The sequence below is a fragment of the Micropterus dolomieu genome, linkage group LG21 (assembly GCF_021292245.1).
Source record: "Micropterus dolomieu isolate WLL.071019.BEF.003 ecotype Adirondacks linkage group LG21, ASM2129224v1, whole genome shotgun sequence".
NCBI lineage: Eukaryota > Metazoa > Chordata > Actinopteri > Centrarchiformes > Centrarchidae > Micropterus > Micropterus dolomieu.
Window position 1 is genome coordinate 25929606 of NC_060170.1, and position 27714 is coordinate 25957319.

Sequence of the window (27714 nt, forward strand, 5' to 3'; positions counted from 1 at the left end):
TGTGTGTGTGTGTGTGTGTGTGTGTGTGTAAGAGAGGGAGAGAGAGGAAAACAAGAGCATGAATCAGATCATGATCAAATAAATGTGATAACTGGATTATATTTTGGGAACATAGTTATGGATTGCATGTATTGAGGAGGCTGACGTTTCGGGTTGCAGGTATATAATGAAAGGTCAATGAAGGAGCCCAAGGTATAGGAATGTAAAGTGTGTGTATATGTATGTATGTGTGTGTGTGTGTGTGTGTGTGTGTGTGTAAGAGAGGGAGAGAGAGGAAAACAAGAGCATGAATCAGATCATGATCAAATAAATGTGATAACTGGATTATATTTTGGGAACATAGTTATGGATTGCATGTATTGAGGAGGCTGACGTTTCGGGTTGCAGGTATATAATGAAAGGTCAATGAAGGAGCCCAAGGTATAGGAATGTAAAGTGTGTGTATATGTATGTATGTGTGTGTGTGTGTGTGTGTGTGTGTGTGTAAGAGAGGGAGAGAGAGGAAAACAAGAGCATGAATCAGATCATGATCAAATAAATGTGATAACTGGATTATATTTTGGGAACATAGTTATGGATTGCATGTATTGAGGAGGCTGACGTTTCGGGTTGCAGGTATATAATGAAAGGTCAATGAAGGAGCCCAAGGTATAGGAATGTAAAGTGTGTGTATATGTATGTATGTGTGTGTGTGTGTGTGTGTGTGTGTGTGTAAGAGAGGGAGAGAGAGGAAAACAAGAGCATGAATCAGATCATGATCAAATAAATGTGATAACTGGATTATATTTTGGGAACATAGTTATGGATTGCATGTATTGAGGAGGCTGACGTTTCGGGTTGCAGGTATATAATGAAAGGTCAATGAAGGAGCCCAAGGTATAGGAATGTAAAGTGTGTGTATATGTATGTATGTATGTGTGTGTGTGTGTGTGTGTGTGTGTGTGTGTGTGTGTGTGTGTGTAAGAGAGGGAGAGAGAGGAAAACAAGAGCATGAATCAGATCATGACAAGCAGGGAGGCTGGTGCAGAGGGTGGGGCTGAGCTCAGGCCTTTCTGGGCTCTATAAGAGGAGCCCAGTCCTCCCAGATTCACAGCCACTCAGGAAAACCTATCTACCTGTTTTCTCATAGTCTCATCAGCCACTAGCAAGAAAACATGGGCAGACAGAAGGTGTGTTTGGAAAAACTGTGCCGGTTCTTCCACATCCGGAACCAGCTGCTTCGTCAGGCCCTTGCAGAGTGTCTTGGCACCCTCATTCTTGTGGTAAGTGAGTGTGTGTGTGTGTGTGTGTCTGTGTGTGTGTCTGTGTGTCTGTGTGCACAAATGTGTGTGTGCATGGAACATTATCAATGCCAAATAATAGCCGGTATCACCCGCATTAAACTAGGCCTACATGTTGCACTTTTAAACCTCAGTAAGCTTATGTTGCCACAGTTACCACAGACTGATGCATTCCAACAGGCAGAGGGAATCTGACTGAATAGTTGTATTAGTCATAAAAGCTGTTTCAGGTTAAACCGAAACCGAAAGGCTTCTGTGATGCTTTAACATCCACAGTGCTGCTGTGCCGAGTTTAGTGACTCATTTTATCAACTCCTCAGTGATTTAACAAATTAGCAAAGCCGGTTATGAAGACGTAGAATTATGCCGCGCGGCCTAGTGGGTCAAAAAGTGAGGAAGCAGCGTTTTTTAAAAACTTCCAGAAACATTGCGTGCAGTAGGCAAGTCCACCTTCTCTTTTCCTCTCCATGCTGGCTGTAGTGCCGGTGTTGTGCATTCCAGCAACTAGCCCATCCAGTGAGCGTGCTTCCAGCTCAGCTGGTCGCGTGCTTGAAGCACGTCTAACCTTCGACCGTTGATTCTTTCTGCAGCGCAGCGGAGCACAAGATAAAACAGTTCTAAAAAGTACACACCTACATGTAGGCTACTTTTTAAAAATTTTATAACACACATAACGCACTCTCACTTTTTTATTTACTTTATTTAATGAACTGTATAAAATTAATTGTTCTTTTGTCATTTATTTGTAGCTTTGGCAATATTGTTGTTTTACATTCATGCCAATAAAGCTAGATTAAATTAGAATTAGAGAGAGAGAGAGAGAGAGAGAGAGAGAGAATTCATGTCTTTAATGAAGGGTTAGGCTACTAAAAAGCCTCTGGGCCGCTGGCTGCAGGATCAGCGCTGTTATGCTCAATTCTGACAACTGTGTTGGTGGTTTGTGGGTCTGGGTGGTTGGATAACGCATGTTTTTTTTTGTGGGCAGTAGCAGAACAATAGGTAGCCATATCACATCACATAGGCCTACATTCTTTTACTTCCTCTATCATACATTACAGAAGTCCCACTGTCATTATCTTTGTTTGCCATCTTCTCTCTCCAGATATAACCCATCAATAGGCTACATCTTTTTACTAGTGACAAATAAAAGGAAGCAAACAGCTTATCAACCATAAGCTATTAGTGGAGGATGAGATGGACAGTTAGGTAAGGTGTGCAAGAGGTGGTGCCTGTACCTCTTGGTATTGATTTTGGCACAAATCTTTGTACTGATTTGTGCCACTGGCTCCTGGTAACTTGTTAGGATCATTAAAGAAAATGTCTGAATTCAGTTCATGCTGAATTAATCTAAAAAAATGTTGTCATGTACTAGGATTACCTTTTGTGGCCACAAGCTGAAAAGGCTATATATGATAGTATAATGCCAGCATAGTGTGTTTGGGTGTGTCTGCACTGTCTGTTGTTCACACAGTGGAATGTATAGTATCAGTTCAGTCATGGTGTCTGCAAAGATATCCCTATAGGTAGATAATGTCTTTGTTTATCCTACTGTAACTGCTTTGTTAATCCCTCATTGCACTCTCAAAACGTGTACTGCATTTTCCACTTCAAACCACTGTTCCCTGCTTTGAGCTGGAGCGTGTTCCATAGGGGGGCTTTTGAGGCTCTTCATCACGAATTTGAAAAGATCACACAGGTAGTGATTTAGAGACTGGTTCCAGGCCAGTAGATTCTTTGCCTTCAGCTCCTAAACTATTGCCAAATGTGTGTTTCAATAGGCTTACTGCTGTGGGTTATAATAAGTTACCCAACTGTGTTAAAAGCTGGGAGTATCTGCATGGATGCATGACCAGCTGAATCAGCCAATTGAATGTTGGCTGAAGAAGTGGTGGGGTGCAGTTAACGAACTATAACATTATGACAGCAACATAGCAAGTTGCTGGAATTCTTCAACAGAGTGAAAACACAGTCACTGGTGAGTTAGGAATAATACTGACTGCTCCTAGATTCAGTGTTGGATTTAAATAAGACCTTTCTGGTGTAATGTGATCTAAGTCAGGAGGTTGGCACTTGCAAGTTCATGGCCTGTCATTTGCAATCGGATGCCTCTGACATTAAGAAAAACTCTGTGTAAAAAGTCCTGTGTTTTTTTGTTTTTTATTGTCACACCATAAGAGCCCATCATGGTCATGGCGTAAGATTAAGGAGACAGAAAACAATTCTAACATGAGGCTGGTTTATGTAGTATTTTTCCAGTAATGGCTGACCTCGCCAGGGTGGAAAAGAGTTTAGACTGAGCCCAGTGATGATGAACCCCCCTCAGGCGCCAGTCCCTCTGAGAGTGGTTCCCCCTCAAGCTAACCTCAACATTTGAGTCCTGTGGTCTAACTGAAAACCATCGTCATCTGGAGGCTTATAGAGCTGCAGACTACACATATTTCTTTTACCAAACACATACAAAGAGGACACAGGGACATACACACACAAATACATAATCACACATTATGCAGAATAAACAGTATGTCCCCTGCTTGGCAATGCTGCTATAAACCATTCTGTAAATCTTTCTTCTTTTGACAGGATCAGTCATGTTGTCCATAAACACATATTTTTCCCCATTTTCCTTAATCAAAGTGGAAAATGAACTTAAATTTTTTTCCCTTCCCAGATAAATCAGCTGGGCAGTAGCAGCGGCAGTTTTCCCCCAATCAAGGTCACAGAGTGACATTTTTGTACATACAGTATACTGTACTCCAGTGTGCCATTATGAACACAATAGAGCTTATTTATTTCTGAGTTGAGCCCCTTTAATGGGTCTTTGTTTCACTGGTTTCACTGATAATGATCACATTGACTCATTTCACCCCTTTGCTTGACCTTTATTGGATGACAAAGCATTAAATAAATTCATGTTTTTTTAAACACAACACTGAGATACTGAACACGGTTTGTGTGCAGTGCGCAAAACTTTGCACTGGGACATTCTAAAGTCCTGATGTGAAGAGTGTACATCTCTGGACCTCTTTTGATGAAAAATTTATTTATATAATTTAAAATAATTTCCGAAAACACGATATAACATAACACAAGTTTAATATATATTGTGTGTGTGTGTGTGTGTGTGTGTGTGTGTGTGTGTGTGTGTGTGTGTGAACTTGTTTTTCTACTCTCTCTCCAGATGTTTGGCTGTGGTGCTGTGGCCCAGCTAGTGTTGAGTGGAGGTTCCCACGGCTTGTTCATCACTGTCAACTTTGCCTTCGGCTTCGGTGCCACCTTAGGCATCCTGGTCTGTGGCCAGGTATCAGGTACGCAAACCATTTTATTGTAAATGACATTGTCCAATTTCGATTTTTTTCAATGACTCATTTGGTTTTTTAATGGGTGCAAGGAAATTAATACTTTCGGAGCATTACATTTCCCAAACAAGTTTATTTTTTAGGACCACATTTATCATGCTATTGATAAATCTGGAGTCTGAATCTGTATTTAGAGCATTTTTTCTATATTTAGGTAATGCTGTTGCATTATATGGTCATGATCTTTTATGTACTGACATACTGTCACCATGTACATTTGCAGGTGGCCATCTGAACCCTGCAGTGACATTTGCCCTCTGTTTGCTTGGAAGAGAGCGCTGGAGAAAGTTCCCTATGTACTTCCTTTTTCAGACAATCGGCGCTTTTTTTGGTGCTGCCATAATTTTTGGCATGTACTACGGTAAGGGATGACTCCAGATGTGGAGCTTAATTTAAAGAAACTATGCTGTAACTACCATATATGAAGAGATTTATGATTTATGGTTTAACAAAGTCCAAGTGCGTCATTCAAACAACCAGTCTAAACAAAAAGTTTTATGTTTTATGTTTTATTTTATTTTGTTGTTTGTATCTTTCTAGATGCCCTGTTTGACTTTCCTGAATCTTTCAATATTACTGGGCCTACTGCTGGCATCTTTGCTACCTACCCTGCAACCCATCTCACAATTGTCAACGGCTTCTTTGATCAGGTACTCTTTTGAAACGTGGAAACAGCTATCATAGACTCAATTTTAATTTTACAAATATGATGATACAACTTACAATTTCTCCTTAAATGTACCTCTCTCCATAGTTAATTGGCACAGCAGCGCTGATAGTTTGTATTCTAGCTATTGTGGATCCATACAACAACCCCATCCCCCAAGGACTGGAGGCCTTCACTGTGGGATTTGTGGTTCTGGTCATTGGATTGTCTATGGGATTTAACTCTGGTTATGCTGTCAATCCTGCCCGAGACTTTGGACCACGTCTTTTCACCTCTATGGCAGGGTGGGGCAGTGATGTTTTCACGTAAGTGCAGAGATGTTGAGCATTTTATTCATCTTTTATCTCTACATGAACTCGCCTTCGCAATACACTCACAGTGCTTATTATCTATTTGCCCACCTTCACATGGGGACATACGAAAAAACTTCTACGAATTAACTCTTTTTTCTTTGGGTAACTTCTCAGGGCTAGAGACGGCTGGTTCCTGGTGCCCATTACTTCCCCATTCATTGGCTCCTTCATCGGTGTGATAGTCTATCAGTTGATGGTTGGCTTCCATGTGGAGGCAGAAGCAAAGTACAAGATGAGTAGAGAGCAGGAGAATGTCCGACTCACCAATGTTGCCGCCAACGACAACTCCAAAGAGGATACAAAAGAAATGCACTGAGCAATGTTACATTCTGTATATACTCACACACACCAGCTATTTGTCCTTCTGGCCATAAGAATTTTTTCCAAACCATCTTACACACAGGTGTTACTTAGCTGGGATATCTCCCACAGTGATTGTATTATATTGTAGAGGAATGTTTATGTATGTGTAGAAGAGAGAAACACAACACAGAAACACAGAATTACATTAATTCTTTTAAGAGATGAATATTTGAATCCTAGTGTCTATACCACTGCAGTTTGAACAGTATTGTATGCTTTATACCAATAGTTTTATGTAATTTTTTTAATAGTTTTTAATACTTAACTACTTAAAGAAACATTTTATTTAGAAAAATGTCCATCTTTCCCAACCAATTTATATACATTTTGTCAGTCCAGAACCTTCAACTGTTTTTTAAAATTAGAATTCAGGAAAAGTGTCAGGAAATTAAAATATAAACTTAAACCAAAAAAAACATTTTTAAGAGAATAGCTTGAGAAGTATATTGTACATTTTAAGTACAGTAAGTGATCTATGTAGATCACATCCACGTCGACAACAACATTCTTCACGTTACCACTGACATCAGCTATTTTGTGTTTTAATATACTCTCTTAAACAAGCTGGCAATCACCAGCTAGCAAACTTGATCATTTACACTTTGTATGAACTATATGTTATCAAAAGCAATTGTAGCCTTCTAGTTTAATGCTTGAAATATCAGATGTGTGTTAACAGATGAGATATATCTTCTTCTATGTACAGTAACATATTATCTGTCTTTAAATTGCTATGTTCATTTATGCAGAGCTGGACTGTTCTAGACGCTTACTACACACGTTGCATAGGACCCCACCTCTCTCTCGGGTGTTAAAGGTGAAAGCGAAAGTTAATGTTAACAACTCTGATGGGCATGAGAAGAGAAAAAACTCACTGAGAGTTTATTGCGTTAACAGCAGTCAGGTAAACATGTCAGCAAATAACAGTAATGCTAGGTAAGCGTGTTAGCTAAAATCAATCTCTCTAGTCTGTCTTGTCAACCCAGCTGGGCAGCGAAGTTCTTGGTCTTCTGTGGCTTGGTTGCTTGCCAGACTTTGTGTCTGAACAATGTTAGAGTGCGTAGTTTTTTACCCAATTTTGGACGTGTAGCCTAGGGCTCCGTGGTCAAGTTAGCAAAAAGATATATGCAATATCCAGTCAAGTTAGCAAGAATAAACTAGTGCTTAAAATTGTGAAGACATTGTGAGACATCGCAATTTGGTTAAGTTTAGGCAACAAATGTACTTGGTTAGGTTTAGGAAAAGATCATGGATTGGGTTAAAATAACAAAATTAACTTCTGCAACTTAAATAAAAACATTCAGTGTTGACTTTTTATTTCACACGGGGAGCGAACACCGGTCTCCTGGGTGAAAGTCCAGTGTCTGGGCCACCTCCTTACTCTGACTTTTCTGTTAAATATACCAAATCTTCCTTTAGTGTTCATTGCACTGCAGGGCTTTCCGCAGTGTGATGAACTATGATGCAAAGAGCCTTCCCCATGCATTACAAAGTGAGGCCAAGGGGTCTTGACCATGCATCCATATGTGACGACTTGAGAGTGAGAACGTTAGTCCAGACAGTGGCATGGATGTGATGGCACTCCTTATAGGCACACATCATTTTACAACAAGACAGTGATTATGGCAATGGCAATTTTTTACATGGCTCATAAGTCATGTAGTAGAGCCCCATAGGAGAATTTTGCTTAGGCCCCCAGGGAGGTCAGGACCAGCTCTGCATTTATGCCTCTTGATGTATTTGTACATTTTGTATGACTCCAATGTTTAGGTGCTAAACCGGACTGTGAGCACTATGGTATTTTGTATGTATGTTGAGGGAAATGCCTTTGTACTAATACAATAAAGTTCTGTTTTTTGTGGATCATGTTACAACCCTATTATTTATTATTCTTGTCACAAATACTTCTCCTTTCTGATGGTGAAACACATTTCAACTGTATGTACTAGTGAGTTATACCACTAAGTAAACAAGTGTTTAAAACACTGTGGTTGGACAACAAATCAAATGAGGTAGGGTGAGAAAGAAACTTGGGTAACAACATTGGTATCCAGAAGTGTATAAATGCAGAATATATAGAAATTGAATCATGTGGGAACTGTCACTTTTCTTAACCGTTAACATGCCGTGCCATGCTTTTTACTGCTAAGATTTGAAAACAGTGGCTAATGAGTAATCAAGTGGTGAATATTGTATTAACACAGTCACCTGACGCAGTCACTCGTGAAAATAACCAGTTTCCGTTTCCATCTTTGTAGTCCTCTTTCTTGGGGTGCACTTTTTACTGTCAGGGTTGTAGTTTGTTTTCAGTTAGGACAGAGCCAGGGAAACAGTTAATTGCTCTAATTGGTCACTGTAAATACAGTGCAGGTTTTTAAATAATTCAACACTTTAAATATTTAGATTAGAGGAGAGCGAGCCACTGTGAAATAAAGGAGATCTAGTAGTAAAGATAGTGACACATGATGCATCTGGCATGATGCTTTGTAAAATGTTAAGCCTAACTGAATCCATTTGTGTTTGGGAAAGTATACAATTCTCCCCAAAACGCTTGCATCAGGTAAACCTTTAGTGCAAGTTGTGTGAAGGTTGCAATAATACCCAAACTCTGCTGTTCTGGCCAAAGCTTGCATATCAGAAAGACCGGGGGCATGGCATCCCCATGCCGCTATTATTCTTACAACATCCTGCTATTAGAGGCTCTCTCAGTCCTTCTCTGTGGATGTGATCTGCTGTGCTGTTATGCTCCACTTCAGAGGACTCTGGCATTTCCTCTGCTGGGGTGCGGTGGCAGCTGTTGTTGGAGATGGGGTCTAATTGCGCGAAAGATTGTATGTCCAGTGGGGATTTGGGTGTGTGTGTGTGTGTGTGTGTGTGTGTGTGTGTGTGTGTGTGTGTGTGTGTGTAAATGAGGATTTTCTCCTCATTTCCTTAAACTCCTTCTCTAATTGTCACATGCTTTATGTTAACTTCCTGTCTTCCTGACATAGTCTAAACTAACAGCATGTGGGTGAGTGTTGAGTGGTCCTGTCACACGCAACATCCTCTCGTAATCTCCCAGAGCACTCTTAAATTCTTAATCCATTCATAAACAAGTCTGTAAACTGAACATTAAAGCAGCGGTAGGGAATTCCTTTGAAAATAGTTCTGCTGAAACTGTCTCAATATCCTGACAGTAGTATATGAGACAGATAATCTGTGACTCTGATCCTCTGACTCCTCCTACTGCTCCGAATGCCATTTGCAAGAATCCAGGGCTCCTGGGACAAAAAAAAAAACAATCTGAGCCAGGAGGAGTCTATAAGGCAGTGGCAATCACTGCTCGAACACACGCTGCTCAGCCGCCCTCCTTGCGCATGCACTCGCATAGTCAAGCTCAATATCTTCAGCACAGCTTCAGATGTTTTGCAAAAAATGGATGTGAAACAACTACTAGTCATGAAATAACTGCCTGTTCCTCATTTGACAGCCTACATAGTACCAAACAAGTTTGTGAACATGTCCTGGCTGCACATGAAGCTTCAGGCTCTTTATGTTCGATGTCATGGCACTCCTATTGGCGAGCTGCCTATGAAGCTGCCTCTGAAGCTTTCAAAAATCTGTTGTAAATGTGTATGTTTTTGTGATGCTTGACAGTCAAGTCTACCAGCAGTGACCAAAATCAAGAGCTAAGCAGGAGCCTGCACACATCTCTCCTAAAAAAAACACCTGCTCCATCATTATGCACTGCACACCAGTATTTTACACTGCTATTTTAAGGCTACAATTTATTTCCGAGCATACCTCAGTTTCCACAGACCAGAACTGGGCCACTGTCCTCCAGTGCATAAATCAAATCAAATCAGCCCCACCGTGCCAAGGGTTGATTTTGATGGAAAATCTTGCCTCTTTTTTTCTAAACATGTGGAGATGTATAAACATGGTTGGTCTGTCTCCAGTTTCATTTACCCGCTCAATGTGTAATCTTTAAATAAAGAATTTCAGGAGCAAGGCGGAAACTGTGTTCTTGCAGTGTTTGGATTTTGGCCACTTCCAACAGGTCTTAGCATGTCACCTTGTATGTGAGGAAGAGATTGCCTGCTGGGGTGCCTGGAAAAACAGGCACACGACATTGTTTTCAAAATGTTTATACAGTAATCTTTCATCTTGACAAATGGAGCCTTTTGAGTAAATTGTATTGAAAGACTCTCCACTCCTTGCAGTGCAATACCATGCCTTAAACTTAAACCAACACATTTGGTACTTGACTGTTATTATTACAAGCAAAATATTTAGTAGGAAATCCGATAGCAGCCAAATTCCACAATTCTCCATACCAAAAACAACACAATAAATCCCATGAACTTCAATCTACACTTCTTTTCATTAAAACAACCATTACAAAAAAACAGGTGTGAAAGTTCATAGCCTCTGCGTAGCTGCAATTTATACTTTTGCGTCAAATCGACGGCGTCACCTCTGCGTAGCCCCCTACCCTACGCCGTCACCTACGGCGTAGCCTGAAGGGCACCTCCTCAAAAATTTAACTACACGTCGAGTCGACACGGACCATAAGCACTGTGATTGGTCAGCTGGGAAGCCTCGCAATAGAGAGCCTAAGTCACTCACTTCCACTTCTGGCTCGTGGGACCTTATTTTGGAAATAATATGTAAGGTAGTCAATGGCACGAGACAACTTATCTTTTTATCCCGTTAGAATTGAGCCTTGAATTACACATATGATGTTGGTCAATTTAAAATATAATTTTGCAAGTCAAGAAAGTCACAGTTTGTCGTAAAACAGTAAAGTTACATCTCGCACAATATGCGTCACCAACATGTTAGCGCAGTAATGCTAACTTACATTCGTTGCTACTAGCTGGATTACTTAGCTGTGTTCCACGCAGAAATATATCTCACCTGATGTGTTGTTTTATCACATCATCCTCTCATGTAAATGTTTTGACATTAGCTTCAGAAACATTAGCTTCAGTCATTGAGAGAGACAGTTACGACGTCACATACGCAACTTTTGGGTTTGTGGTCTTTGTAATTATGTATTTTAAAAGTCTTATACCTGAACAGTTTTACATCAAACTGCGACTTTCTTGACTTTAAAATGTATCTTTTAAATTGACAATCATATGTGTAATTCAGGGCACAATTCAAACGGGATCAAAATATTTGTTGTCCCTTACCATTGACTACCGTACAATATTTTTAAGAAATAAGGTCCCCTGGTGGTCCACCGGAAGGGGAGGGACTTAGGCTCTCCCGAGCCTCCAAGCCGACACGAAGAGCCCGTGCTTTGAAGTAACTTTTACTAGCGGCCAAAACAGGTGTAACACGGTGGATCAATATATTTGACCGTCACAACCTGAGTGAAATGACTCGTTTCATTATCAGAATGTGATCCAATGTGAATGTGATCCATTCGGTCGATAACATTTGAAAAGGCTATACGCCGCATGTATACAATTTTACCCCCATTCACGTTAGCGGAGTGCTAAACTGGAAGTTAGCCTGCTCGGCCGGTAAAAGTCAACACAGTGGACACTGTAGCGCTACTGCCGACTAGTGTTTGGGTGTTAATTGCTGATTTATGGACACACAGTCACGGACGTAACCTACGGCGTAGCTACGCACGTAGACCGTACGCAGGAGTATAAATGGGCCTTACGCCGTCACCTACGCCGTTGAATCAACGCAGAAGTATAAATTACACTTAAGATTGCAACCAGGTGTGTGCTCATACGTGTGCTCGGCTTGAACTCATGAGCGAGCATAATCCAAAACACAACTGCTTTCATAAAGAGATCCCGCAATAAATACAGAAACACCAGCCGGCTGGCTGTGGATTTTAAACCAACATGTTTCGGCATGTTTCATGTTTCTGTGTTACTCGTAAACGTTCCCTAATCAGAGGCAGATGAAATGCTTTCTGACTTCTTACCTTTCATACAGCACAGTGATCTGGCATTTTGGCGTAATACTCCCAGAAAATAAGGCAGTGTGAAAGCAGCTATAGATCAGACTCACAAACATGCTGGAAATTCAGGTAAACTCCCACTGCAATGTTACAGTAAATTCCTTTTTTTTTTTTCCAGCTTGAGGTTGAACTAATCCATGCTCGCATTGCCTGCATTCAGCCAACATGTTACATTGCTGTTTGCTTATCTGTCCGTCTCATCACTGTGTTGTTGTCCTGCTTATGTTGCATTTTATATTATGTGGGTATGTATGTTACAAGGAGTGAGACCGGTGGAGAAGCTGTATACCTGAGTATCGGTAAAACAGCAATAAATCTAAATTGAACGTTATTGAATCACTGTAGGCTAACAAGTCGCTCCACATTTGCTTTATACCGTTACATCATTTCTTGCAGGCTAAAATCAACACTCTGACACAATATGGGTGGTATAGGATAGTAATATGGATCCTGTTAGCTGGTGAAGTAAGGTGGAAAACAAATCACTGTAGTATTTTGTTCCAGGATTACGTTAACAACTGCTCGGCGTTATCCGGTGAGCTAAAGCACAAAATCACAATATATTTCACATGCTTTGCAATAATGTTACTTGTCGAACAGGATGAAAGCCAACTCTGTGTCAGTTTTGTCGGTTCCAAAACAAAGCGGGGGTCTCGTTGTGACTCAAGTCTTTCCGATACAGGAGCCTATCCCAGCTGACATCTGGCGAAAGGCAGGGTACACCCTGGACAGGTTGCTAGTCCATTGCAGAGCCACACAGACAAATAACCACTCACGCTCACACCTAAGGACAATTTAGTGTCACCAATCAACCAGGCCGCATGACAGAGCGAACCCACGCAGACACTGGGAGAACATGCAAACTCCTCACAGAAAGGCAGGGGCAACCGGGGTTCGAACCCACTACTTTCTTGCTGTGAGGCGACCAGTCACCAGTGGCAACTGCACCAACGTGGCACCCCTCAACATTACCAAGCTTAGTCAGTGCTAAGGAGGATAAGAAGGCTATGTTCTATTCTGCGTTGCTAGCCAGTGTCTTGCCAAAAAGTGAACATCTGCCATAAAATGATTGTATCTATCAGGAACAGCCGAGTGACAGTTGGGTTATCGGACCCATACGCAAGACACTGGAGAGTGCTGGTACAGGTTGCAGGTTTTATTAAACAGAATCCACACACAATTTCAGGTAGTTGTAGCAAACAGAGGTAACAACCCACACATCCAAAGCAGGACAGTAGATCCACAGATACACTTGACAACGATCATAACCAGACAACGACTGAACAGAACTGACAAATATTTATACTCAGGCACGCATTTTGGTTAATATTAGTGTTCATTTGAGAAGAGTTGTTTAGTGATTTATACCTGTCCTTTGTTTCTCCACATGCTACTGCTGCTGAGTCAACTGCCAAAGGGGGAGCTGGAGTTTGAGACTGCCTTTTATACTCCACCACAGGAAGTGTAAGGAACCACCTCCTGGCAGTGGGCAGAGGGACTCTGAACTACAAAATCCTTAACAACACAGCAGCATGTGGATATTTTGTTTGTTAGATTAATGTTTCAGTAATGTTTGTTTTAGTATTTTCTTATGGTTGGTTGTTGGGTTTATTTTGGGTCTTTTTAATTGTAGTAAGTTAAGTTTTGTCCCCTTTGGGGTGTGTGTGTGTGTGTGTGTGTGTGTGTGTGTACCCCTCCTTTTGTCATTCAGTAGGTCAAGTTTATGTTCAGACTTATGTTGTATTGTATTGTTACGTTGACCTCAGTTTACCCCACTTTGAGTAATTAGTTTTGAAATCAAGTTTTGAAACTTGATTTGTTGGCTGAATAAAGCCTAAACTTTACCAAACCTTAACCTTGTGTCCCGGCCTTTACTGCTTTGTCCTTGACTCACACACACATTGGCAGGCAAAGTGAAGCACCAGTGACAGGACACAGGTCTCGAACTAACAAGACTAAACTGAAAGGAAGGAAACAGGCAGATTGAACACAAGACAAGAAACAAACAGAGCTGAAACCCTAAACACAGAACAGACCAAGCAGACTAGATAACTGATTTTGACCATATCATTTTTATGCATATTTTCAATCTCCAAGCTGTATAAAGTTGAATGCTTATTGGATTTAAGCTTATCAGGTTATGTGTGTAATGAGCGAGGGTGAGGCCTAAGGAGATAAACATCCTATATCAAGGTGTGCCTAATTATTAAGCACTTTCTTTTTCTCAGGCAAAATTTGCCAAAAAAGACATTTAACTGACACTGAAAAGCCAAAAATTGTAAAATGCCTTTCAGACGGATACAATAGCTAAACTTTTGAGGCGTGACCACAGGAAAATAAATGTTTTTTTCAACTGGGGCGGAAAAAGCTCGTGGAGAAGACAGAACTGTCCACATTGAAACATAAAAGCAATCTTACTCTTCCCACTTTTTTCAAATCACAACATAACAGTGGCATGAAAGAACCTATGATTACAATTATATGGAGGATTTTATACATCATTGGACCAGGTAATTAAAAAGCAATACTCTTTCTAAAAAACAAGGGCAAACCAAAAGAGTAAAACTAGAGGAACAAGAAGCGTATAAAACAAATATAAAGCTACCATTGCTACAGCATTAATATTGTCGATCATCCCACGCAATCACACTCCCACAGACCCCTTATATGCCTCAACTCTGGTCCGCATGCCTTGTCAAACACTCTCCTCCTTCCTGCATTCTGGAATCTAAACTTCTCCAGACGGAGGATGGTGCTCCCTCAACCACATCAGGAATGAGGTACACAGCATCAGTCTTCCAAAATCGCAAAATGCGAGTTATAGCCAATGCGTACCCACACACTGGCTAGCTGTCACTACCTGAGTTCAGGGTGATGAAACTTGTGGACCCCAGGATTGGCTACAAGGGTGTTGGGCTCCTTTTGTTTGTTAAATGTCCAGAATTGGTGTGTAAAGCTCTTTTCACACAGGAAGCGACACTCCACCTGCGTAGTAGCTTGACCCTGTGGTGTCGCTCTCATGTGAACAGACAGGGAGACAAGCACTCCGCGAGTAAACAGCAGGCGCTCTGTGCATAGTAACCATGGCAATGGCTTCTGTGCGCTAAACAGCTACAGCCTATTTAACTTAAGTTAAAATTATACATAATGTTATCTTATACATTCAGTTTTGTGGGGATGCTCTGCCGTGTGAATTCCCTCCTGTTGATGTCCTGATAACTATTTAGTAAACAGTAACAGATTCTGAAAACTCACAAACAGCAAGGATCCATCTCTCTTCCACTAATTTGAGCTGCGTGTCACAAACAAAAATAGTTCAAGACAATTCAACTCTGGCAGCGGGCAGGCATATGCGTGACACGAGCACGACCACGACAGTTTCACAGGAACACGCCCGCTTGTCGCTCCGCCTATCCGAGAGCCCGCGCCTCCCTTCCTACACGCTTGCCTCTCATTGAAAATTAATTACGAGGTGCGTAAATCGCTTCCTGTGTGAAAAGGCCTTAAGGGTGCCAGTTTGATTTCTAAATCCATTACACGCTGCTGGGAAAAATCTTGTTAACTTTGATTTCTGAGTAGCGCAACCTATGTATAACTTTAAATTGTATCAGATTAAGTCTAGCATTTACTGAGCACCGGTGAATATTCATAAGAGAAGTTTCCCAGATTTCCTCCCACTGTATTTTATAACTTTATGTGTTGACTTCTTCCTGACTAATAAGTGTCTTGTTTAAGCAATAGCTCACGACAGGCCGTGGTATACGGTCTATTACTTCCCTGGAGAAATATTGTCTAATTTTTGGGAAAATCGATCTCAGAAAGATGCAAACAGTTTTGCAGTTCCATTGTGCATTTGAAGGTTGTATTCAGACTGTCAAACTGACATGAAAAAACTAAAGACATAAGCTAATGCCTACCGATCACAGAGTAAAAGCCACTGCATTACCTGACTATTGAGAAAGAGGACAACAATATTAAGGATCAACACTGTTCCTGTACAGCTGGGTAGGTCTCTATTAACTATTACAAACCTTAAAAAGCAGAACAGTGGGGCTATATAACGTTACATTCTGTAGTAAGTTAGCTAGCTAGCTAACATTACATTAGAAACAATCCACAGCCTACATTTTTCTGGATTTGTTTTAGGCTTTGGAAAGGGAATAAATCTTACTTCTCCTTTCAACCTCTCTGGGTAGCGACTGTAATTATTACAAGTGCCCCAGAACCAGAGTTTGACCATATCTTAGAAAAATACAGCAAAAAAAAGCTAGAAAACAACACCTTTTGCATAGGAGTCAATGGAGCACAACCATGAAAGTGTTGGACTTCAGTTAGAGTGAGTCCTATACTGCGCTGTGATTGGCCAACTGCTTATTCGGGGCGTGGCTTAGGGAAGGGTCAATTAATCTGACTAGTCATAATTCCGGAGCTGATGATGGAAGTAGCTAATGAGTGTAGCTTCTTGCCTCCTTTTCATCTCTGTTGAGAGTTGTAAATTTCTACCACAACTCTAGTATATGAAGCTGTCGTTCACCACAAATTCCTTGATGATAAGCTCTTTAAGTTTCATGGCATTTTCTAACTATCCTATACACAAAAGCAACCGCCATTGCTTCTGCAAAGGTTCAACTTTGCAGGGCCAATATCCCATTGAAAACCTTGCATGAGCAACGTCATGCACAACGATTTGGACAAGTCATAATAACGTTTGAGATTTCAGCAACGATTATTTGGATTATTCAAAAATGAATAACAGATGTTTGCAATTGTCGGTATTTAGAACTGGAGAAAAAAATTCAAAGCAGCTGGAGCTCGAAGCAATTAGCTTAGCTTTACACTAAGACTGGAGACAAGCGAAAAGAGCTAACCTGAGTCTCTTTAAAGAAAAAAAAAAGTGCCTTCCAACATCTCTTCACACATTGGATCTTGTTTGTTTAATCTGTTACACAAACAAATGTAAACATCACAATTTGTCATATTTTTTTGTGGAAAATCGGGCTATAGCTGTTTCTTGCTGAGGTATGGTAGAAAGTCACACAAGCTGCTTCCTCCCTGCTTCCAGTTGTAAAAGACATGTGGCCACTCGTCGATGGGAATACTGTCCACGAAGAGGGCCTGAATTCCTTTTTTTCTTGATCACCACCTCCTTCTCTCCCCTGCACACACTTACGCATACAAACACATACATACTCACCGAGTGATTTATAAATTCTTGCAATACTGGACTAATTCCTCACCCATCTACTAAGTAGAGGGCTGCATCGTACCTTGAATTTATACATATTACAATACACCTATACAGTACATAAATTTCTATGTTTGATAATGTACTCATTTCAATTAGTAATGCTGCTTTGGACTAAGGCGACAACGCTTATATATGTCTGTCTATTTATTTATTTACTTATTAGGTAATGTTTATTATGAAAGATGTTTCTAAATTTAACTTGTACTTATCTATGTCTGTGTAATTGCCCTTTGGGAATAACTAAAGTGTTTGAAGTTAAATGAAAATCTTCTCAAGCAACTATTAGCACAAAAGTAAATAAGCCGTTTCCCCAAAAGTCTAATAATTCCTTTAACATTTAAAAACAGCAGCAGAATAGCATTACATTTATGATGATATAAGCTGTCAAGAGAATCAAAGCCATATTTTTTGTCTTCCAATGGAGCATCTTTGAACCCATCAGCTGCAAAACAGTTAAAAACCACTAGTATGGTATTTTAAAAAGGCTGATCCAAGCAGCACTCACCAACCTCATGGCTGTCAACATGTGTTTTCTATCTTGAGCTGCTTTGCTAGGTAGAGCATGGTGCCTGAGGCTCCAGTGGAATTCTAGCATTAGATCGGGTTGGAATTATTATGGCTCTGAAAGATATTGCTTCAACACATTTTTGCCCTTTAAAATCTTGAATCATTATTTTGTAGTCCGTAGGATAGAAATGGCTCCAAATGTAGCAGCTAGTCTTTACCACATTTGTTGAACCTAATGGCATAAACTGGTATTTTGGTAAGTGTTGTGTAAGTATGTGTGATCAGCAGAATTTACTGTGATGCTGCAGTGAAGTAAAATAAGTGACTGCTCTGCAACATACAACAACAATACACCTACTTTGAGGAACGTGGGGATTCCCATCTATTTACAAACATTGTTGAAAAGTGTCACTAAAAGCCAAGTTTAACTCGGCAAACCACAACCTGTTGGGCAGTGACTGAACTTTCCATACCACCATCACGCACTCTAGAAACACACACACCTACATAGACACACACACTTCATTGTTAAATACTCTCATTGCTAAACTTATTCAGGGACGGATTTACCAGTAAAAAAAAAAAAAAATAAAGCCGCCCTAGTTTTAGACAATCTAATTAAAAGTAAATATACATATAAAAATATATATATGAAAAGTTGAAGCTGGTCGGAAATGTACAAAAGCAAAACTCCGATGTCCGAGCGCAAGCAAATGCAGCAAGGGATGACACTCCCCATAGACTCCTTGGTTCTATCCCTCCCCCAACCAAAGCTGTTCTTTGCATGCATTCCTAGGGAGGGACATGTGGCATACACAGAAAGTCAAAAACAGATTTTATCCTCAAATAAAGAAACAAACAAGCAGTCTTGCCACGGTGTGGTGCCAGGAGCCAAGAGAGGACACAGGGTTGGTAACAGAATGTTACCAACAGTTGGTGTAACAGACTGTTACCAACTTGCCATCCCAACTGTAGACAGCAGCTCCATCTTCTCTCGGCTACGGCAGCTTTCTGTAAAGCCTTTCCTGGTCCCGGCCCCACACAACTACTGATAGCTGGTTTTTCTGCTAAATGTGTGTGTGGGGTTGCCAACTTCCACCAGTGAAAATACAGAACCGGCATGATAACTGATCAGTTTAATCTAATTTCAAAAATCTGTTGATTAGAAACTTAGGGCATGGAGGAAGTTGAAGGGCATGCAGGAGGTTGTAATTGTTTGTGTGAACACACACACACACACACATTATATATATATATATATATATATTAGGGTGATCAAATTTAATATATTAATTGAGATGCTTCATTTTAAATAACACATTAAAGAATGTAAATTAATGCATATAATTTAATGATCTTTTATGGTTAAATTTTAAGCTAAGTGATAGGCTAATGTTTAATGATAAATGACGAAATACAACAACTTAATGATTTCTAATGCCACCTTTAGATATTTCTCTTAGATGCTATAATTATGTTACACAATAATGTAATGTTTTTAGTTAAAATATCTTCATTAAACGGCTTTTCCAAATCAATATTGATGACTTGCCACCCAATGAAGTTATTCTCTGAATTATTATAACAATTTGACAGACTTTTAGCATCCACTATCCTTTATAAAGCAAATGAGATTTTGACTCATAACTCTCAAGGCAGTGCAGAATCAAATACATTTTCCTGGATTCACTGGACCAACAGATACTGTATCTATTTATCTATTTATCCAAAAAACTTGAACTGACCTTTCCTTCCAAAGAAATTTCATCCAACCAAATTTGGTTACTGGTTCCTATTTAAAACTCCCATCATTCTTGAATGCATTTTGCAATTGCAATTGCAGTAAGATTGGACAGGCATTTATCAACCCCAAGCAATAATGCAGAATGTGGTTGCATTTTATCTTCCATATGTGGAAATAGGAGTGGAATAGTTATGCATTCCCCAACTACTTAACTGTACTGTACTTACTTGCTGTAATTGGGTCTCTAAATATTTTTTATTCAATGAATTCCAAACGTACAAAAAAAGCTTTCTGGCACAGTGTTACTATCTGCTCAGCCTATGATAAAATGCTCATGTTACTGCTTTATGGAAGATTTGATTGGCTATATTAAAATAAGGTCTCCATCTATGTTGAAGGATCAGAATTAATGCTAAACGAGGGAGCGCCATCATGAAAACAAAAAATATAAATATATCCTTTTGGTTTCTAACACAAGACAAGTAATTTACAGAGCAGAGATGTATGCAGACAAAAACTAATGCAATTCATTTTCAGTTGGACTTCAAAACACTAATTTGATTGAAAACTATATTTTGGTCACAGTTTAAAAATGTATGAAGTATGGAGCTGGAGCCAAGAGGCAATTAACTTAACTTAGCTTTTAACTTAGCTTAATGTTAAGACTGGAGACAAGGGGAAAGAACTAACTCTGTTCAAAAAATGCCAAAAGCCAAAGCCATATTTTTTGTCATCCGAAGAAATTTGTTTGAGCTTCTTTGAACACATCAGCAGCAAGAGCATTCAAAACTATTCAAAACCACCAGTACAGTTCTTTAAAGAGCCGATCCAAGTAGCACTCACCAACCTTATGGCTATCAACATGTGTTTTCTATCTCAAGCTGCCTTGCTAGGTACAGCATGCTGCCCAAGGGTCCAATGGAATTCTAGTATTAGATCAGGCTTGATGTATTATGGCTCTGTAAGATATTGCTTCAGCAAATTTTTTAAATCTTTGTTTTGAAGTCTGTAGTATTCACCTGGCTCCAAATGTAGCAGCCAGTCGTTATTTCACATTTATGAATTATTATTATATTATAGTATTATCGTATTATTATAGTATTGATCACTGTCATGCGCACATACAGATTATTTCTACTGCATAGACCTTACAGGTGGTTCAATGTCTGTGAATGATAAATCAACCACTTGTTCCTAGGCACGAAAACACAAGAGAATATGCTGCGTGTTTTATCAGGTCCTCAGCTTTACAACACAAACAAAGAACACCTGTCTAGATTTCAGCGTTGCATAACACACTTTCAAAGGAAAAACAAGCTGATGGACATGTGTGGACATTCTTTAACTTTTACATTTGAATATCTGGTATATAAAGAAAGAAGAAAGAAAGATTCTGTATAAGAGATGGTTCACTTGTAAGTTCAAACAGCTTTCATCCTATGTTTTACAGAACAATTAAATGTATCACAGTTGCATGTTGTCACTGACTGGAACATGAATGACCTGCTTTGTTACACACAGTATGAAACTGTGACACTGCAGTGAATCAAAATAAGTGACTGCTATCAACAGCAGACATCAAAACCACACCAGTTTGCAAGAACTTGGTGATTCCTTTCCATTTACAATCATTGAAAAATTCAACAGAGAGTCGCTAACAGCCAAATCTACCTGAGCAAGCCACAGCCTGTGGGGCAGTAACTGAAACCTCCATACCACCACCAACAATTACACTATACATACAGACACACAGACACTTCATTGTTAAACACCCTTCCTGCTTAATGTATTTAGGAGCAGATTTGGTGGCACTTGCCACCCCAGCTGCCAACTCAGTTTTGGACAATCTAATTCACACATACCCTCACTGACCACTTTATTAGGTACACCTTGCTAGCACCGGGTAGGTAACCCTACCTGCTAGCACAACAATGTGCACAGCTGTAGGGTTAGCCGCTCAACATGCATATATTTACTGGCTTAGGTTTAGGCACTAACTAATGCCATGGTTGAGGTTAGGGAAGTTGCCTCGGAGGGCTCTTTAAACAAGCAAGCTCCTTTAAGCTAGCTAGTGTGTATGTGACCCCGGGGCGTCACATACACACGCAGCCTGGATGCGTCTCATACACACGTACATGGGGGCGTCTACTATACACGCAAAACCGCCGTTTTGCGTACAATAGATCTGGTGACTGTGGAGGCCATTGGAGCACAGTGAACTCATTGTCATGTTCAAGAAACCAGTTTGAGATGATTTGAGCTTTGTGACATGGTGCATTATCCTGCTGGAAGTAGCCATCAGAAGATGGGTACACTGTGGTCATAAAGGGATAGACACGGTCAGCAACAATATTCAGGTAGGCTGTCGCGTTTAAACAATACTCAATTGGTACGAAGAGGCCCAAAGTGTGCCAAGAAACACCATTACACCACTAGCAGCCTGAACCGGTGATATGGATGGATCCATGCTTTCATTGTTTACGCCACTTGGGACCCTACCATCTGAATGTTGGAGCTGAAATCAAGACTCATCAGACCAGGCAACGTTTTTCCAATCTTCTATTGTCCAATGTTGGTGAGCCTGTGTAAATTGTAGCCTCAGTTTTCTGTTCTTAGCTGACAGGATTCGCACCTGGTGTTGTCTTCTGTTGTGCATTCAGAGATGGTATTCTGCATACCTTGGTAAGTGGTAATTTGAGTTACTGTTGCCTTTCTGTCATCCTGAACCAGTCTGCACATTCTCCTCTGATCTCTGACATCAACAAGGCCTTTTCGTCCACAAGGCAGTGCTATAAAGTAGTAGAGGACACAGTAAAGCTGGTAGTTTGCTTTATTTCCAGGGGGAAGGGGGTCAGAGGTCTAAGGTTTAATGGTCATTGCTTGCTATTAAACACATTGGTGGGAAAAGGGCAGCCATTGCTTTTAAATGCTGCTGGATATTTTCTCTTTTTCAGACCATTCTCTGTAAACCCTTGAGATGGTTGTGCATAAAAATCCCAGTAGTGTATTTATACACACATATAGGTTCTACTCATAGACTGTATAAAACATGGACATACTGTCTGTGATGTCACCCATAGTTTTCTGAACAGTCATTGTGAATCTCAATGTGTGGAGCTCCAGTTGCCATTGTTGAAGTGTCTGACTCCTGCTAATCCAAAAATTGGCAAAGAAGTGGACCTGAGGCAGGCTAAATGAAGCCTGGTTGTTGAACCACCTAGCGGCTAGCCACCTGAGAGGGCACCCACCTGTCACTCAAATCGGCCACAACCAAAATTATGCATATTTTCAAGATGTAATATAATTTAACCCGGTACATTATATAAAAATTTACCCCCTACACAGTTGTCGAGAAGGGGAAAAATAGCTATAGAAACATTTTGTACCAGGCTGTAAACATGTTTATTTTTGCTGTAAAGATGGGCATTTTACCAAGAGGGTTTATGGGGATTTTTATATACAGTCTATGGGATTGACATGCTTTTGGATCCAGCCTCAATTGGCCATTCGAGGAACTGCAGTTTTTGGCATTTCCGTCAAAGAGTATGAAAGCAAAGAGACAAATCCCTGGTGCTTTTTTGGTTGTCAAAAAAGCACCAGGGATTTGTCTCTTTGCTTTCATACTCATACAGCTACATGGCACTGCGAGGTCATCATTTTGGACTGGAAACTCAAATAAGAGGACCTGTATGAAATGTTATGTTGTAACAACAAATACAACTGTGTAATGATGAGCTTTTGTTTTTAGTCTAGTTAGCAGTGGTGGATATGGGGAGATTGTATGGAAATGCCATTCCTGAACTAAAAATCGAAAGGAAACTCCGTTCCTTTTATAGGGGGAAATTACTTACACATTACATTGTTTTTCTTGAGTTGACAACTTTGCTTACACAGGCAGACATCAAGCAAGTGCAACAACACAAGACATAGCAAACCAGCTAATGTGTTATTACTTACTAGTCCAACAACAAGAAGGCCAGTTCTGCATCTGTCTTGCATCCTTTCAGCTCTTTTAGCTCATGCCAACAACTGAAAGCCACTCTGATATTTACTCTTGCCCGTCCTCTTGCTCAGTCACTCTCCATTTTTCTCTTCATTGCTTCCTCTGATAACATCTTCTTCAGTCTCTTCGCAGCCTTTGCCATGATATCCATACTGAGAATACTGAGCTAGCTTCCAAAGAACTTACATTGTACATTATTTACTTTTTGCTTCTTCTTTTAACTTGCCTGCTGAAGATTTGTGTTGGTGCCATAAAGCATTGTGCACTTGTGCTGACAAATATCCTGCCCAGGACTGCAATGTCACATAGCACAGTAGCAGCCGCAGCGAGCCTGGACTAGTAATGACAGACTCCATTCACCCTATTACAAGTAAGTGTACCATCAAAATGATTTTGAAGCTGTTATTTTTAGCTCCCAGAACTTAATAATATCCTGATGGATGAAGTGAAATAAAAACAAAATCTCTGCCCCTTTCTTGTGGTTGTGGCAATGGTGACAACCTTTACTGGTCATGCACTTTAATATATGATTTGGTATAAGAACAAGTTGAGAAACTGGTCTATTCTTTGTTCATCTAGTACTGCTGCAGCTAATATGGAGCAGGCTGGAGTAGAAAAACAAACTTGCCTTTTTCAAATAATACAGTAGTGTAATAATGTCACACATTGAGCCCGACCGATAAGGGTTTGTGGGGGCCGATGCCGATATTAAAGTGAAAAAGAGCCGATTTATGAGCCGATATTTCGATTTTAAGAATGATTTGGATAGTAGACCCCTTTACTGTATAAACTAGACTTAGAACAGGCCAATATTTAAAAACTTTTCCTAAATGGATTATGTTAATAAAATAGATTACAGTCTCAAAAAGTAAACATGTAAACAATTGCACATCAATAAATATTTGCTACTGGAAGGTGCAACTTTTTCAGCCGAGACAGTCAGAGAGAATAAGCACGTGTATTTCACTTTACACATACTCATTCATCTAGTTCATCCCTTTACCAGCACTCTTTAATTCTAACCAAAGCTACGAGAAACCATTTAACCACCACCGGTATAAATCATGCCGTCTATGATAATACAACATGACTCTCTACAATTAAGACCCGCAACTTTGAGATTTCATTTAACTACTTTAACTACAACCAGAGCCGTTCTGACTACAGCGTTTCACATCTACAACATCACAAAAAGATGAGCTACAGGAAGATTAGATTCTTGTTCAGCTCACGTTTATTTACATGTCCGCCGTGGTTTAATCATTTCAGACAGACTGCAGACAGGAGGCTCGCAGATATATTTATAATACGTCAGAAACTATAGTTTAACGGCTCATTAATGTTAGCGCTCCTCCACTGATAAACACGGCATTAGCTTTGTGGCTAATTTAGCAATGGGCAGCGTTGGCTGCTGTAACGTTACGCGATTTTAGAGAATATCTAGAAGTGATGAACTAGGGACAAATGTGGACTGTTCGCTAGAACTGCCACACTGTGAGAAATAAATGTACAGTTACGTCTGTCAGCAGCTTTCAACACCCAACTACCGTAACATTAAACTACTGTGAGCTGGTAGGGAGCCGGGAGAGTGCAGTGAAAAACGTAAGGGTTAACAAGTCATGAATGTTTTCAGGAGAGGAGAAGTGACTGGGTCTGTTTTTATTATAATTATTAAATTCATGTAATTAACGTGACAAAAGAATGACTCACTGCTCACACAGCCCTCTGCGTGTTTCTGCATGCTGCATGTAAGCTCTGGTAAACTCTGTACAGGTGATTATTTTCTTCTGTGGTTTTTGAGGTGAGGCAATATACATATATATATACATATATGTATATATATATATGTATATATATATGTACACACATACACACAGTAGGACTCCTGTGCAAGAGCCTGTAAAGTAAGAGTGCTTTCAAAAAGTGCAAAGTGAGTGAACAGAAGATAAATCTAAATCAAATCTAAATATTCGGTGTGACCACCCTTCAAGCCTTCAAACAGCATCAATTCTTGTAGGTACATTTGCACAAAGTCATGGATTTTGTAGGCATATCATCAGGTGTATGATTAAACAATTATACCAAACAGGTGCTAATGATCACCGATTCATTATGTAGGTTGAAACTAGGGGTGACCCTGAATTGTCAAAGATTCGATGATTCAATAGACGGAGCCGGATTCGACTCCCAATCTCACAGTCGAATCTTCGCAGATCATACCATTTTGGCTATATGGGGTTGCTCTACGTCTAATTTTACATAGAACTATTGTTTTTTCCCTAATAAGTTAATATATAGCCTATTATGATATAAATAAACATATAATGCTGTAAATGTGAAAACAAAGAAGCTTCTCAAGATTAAAACTGAGTTATAGTGTTTTTACAGCAGTACCATCAGCTCAAGGCTGCAGAAAACAATGGGAACCCTTTTTACACCCATCCATTGTCCAAAGAACTCTGTTCAGAAGTGGCCTTCATTGAAGATTTGCAGCCAAAAAGCCATACTTCCGACAAGGAAACAGGGTGCACAGGAATGAAAAATTTGAAATATTTGGTATTTGGCTGATGTGGACGGCCCAGAGGGCTCTGCAGTGGGTGATTAAAACTGCTCAGAAGATCACTCGCACCTATCTCCCAAGCATCAGTGATATCGGTGAGGTGAGGTGAGGTGCCTACGTAGAGCCCAAAGGATACTTAAGGACAGTACCCACCCCAGCCACAGCCTGTTCACTCTGCTGCCTTCTGGGAAGAGATACAGAATTTCAGCTGGCGCACTACCAGACTGTAGAGCAGCTTTCCCCCCAAACCAATAATCAATTATCAGACTCTCAAGCTCAAATTCATCCTCAGCATTGCACTATTGATTATAGTTTATTTCTGTTTATCATTTTTCATAATTGCTTCAGTTTTAATGTATATTATCTGCTATGTAGTAGAAGGGAGTTTTTTCTATTTCACAATATAACCTGTTATATTGTGACAAAATAAATCTACCTAACTATTTGGGTTTAGTCAAGTTTAATCCGTACCTCACACAATCAAACATGAATGAGTATTACTAAGTAAAACACACTTCAATAAAACTACCCTACAAATCTGTGCCTGTTCTCTATCCCCGTAGGCAGGTTGTTTAGGGTACCTGTAACATACCCATTTATTAAAGGCAGGGTAGGCAAGTTGCTTCTGAAACACTTTTTGTCATATTTGTTGAAACTGTCTTTATACATCAATACATATTAAAAAGTTAGGTACTCTGAAACAGAGAGTATAAAAATCGGCTGTATTCCTCTCAGGGCTGCAGTAAACACAGCCAGTGGTGTCATTCGGACCGAATGCAATGATTGGCTGGGTGACTGTCACTCTCCCTCGCTGCCATGGCTACCAGCCGTGCTGCTACAGGAGCTGCCCCCGTGCGCGCACCCGGTCAGCTGCTCTCTCTCAGACCTGAAGAGCGAAGCGGTCAGACCGGAGGTAATATCTGCGTGGCTTTTCAACGATAGTGACTGAAAAGTTACACCGTGGTGGCTTTATTTCTGCTGGACAGGTAATCTGGCTTTTATCATTTTGATGATAATTGATGACTGTGAATTGTTTTTATCTTATTTTACCAATAAGGTGGTGTCAATCAGAGCCTCTATTACCCCCACCGCCTCTTACTCAGAGGTTCCTCACCAGCAACAAGAGAGTTTTAACCAGTTTTATCCCATCGACTTGTCTGAGCTTTTAAAAACAGTATCACAAATGAGAGTGTCCTCCAGCCCACTTGATGTTATACCTACAAAATTTTTACTGAAAGTAATAGATTCTGTTGGGCCCCATTTGATCTCTGTTTTCAACAGCTCCCTATCTACTGGTTGTGTCCCTGATTATTTTAAAGCGGCTTGCGTGAACCCACTTTTAAAGAAACCTGGTTTAGATCCCTCCCTCCCACATAATTTTAGACCAATTTCAAAACTGCCTTTTATTGCAAAGATTCTAGAAAGAATTGTGTCCAAACAGCTGCTCACTGTACTGGAAAATAACAAATTATTTGAAAACTTTCAGTCTGGTTTTAGGAAGTACCACAGCACTGAGACTGCCCTGCTTAAAGTCACCAATGATCTTTTAATGTCTGCTGATGAAGGTATGTGCTCAGTCCTGGTACTCCTGGACCTTAGAGCTGCTTTTGACACCATTGATCACAACATCATGTTAGACAGACTGAGGCACTGGGTGGGGATCTC

At 40.2% G+C, this 27714-nt stretch overlaps 1 protein-coding gene across 1 annotated transcript in view; it reads left to right on the forward strand.

Annotated features, from left to right (window-relative positions):
• aqp3a (aquaporin 3a) overlaps positions 1-6361 on the forward strand; it is a 7803-nt gene extending 1442 nt beyond the window's left edge. The window contains exons 3-8 of the mRNA XM_046035125.1: positions 1130-1262; positions 4459-4585; positions 4860-4997; positions 5177-5286; positions 5391-5608; positions 5771-6361. Of these exons, the coding sequence (XP_045891081.1) occupies positions 1155-1262; positions 4459-4585; positions 4860-4997; positions 5177-5286; positions 5391-5608; positions 5771-5972 (903 nt within the window). The 5' untranslated portion in view covers positions 1130-1154 and the 3' untranslated portion in view covers positions 5973-6361. The remainder of the gene's footprint in view (positions 1-1129; positions 1263-4458; positions 4586-4859; positions 4998-5176; positions 5287-5390; positions 5609-5770) is intronic.
• Positions 6362-27714: the final 21353 nt, after the last annotated feature.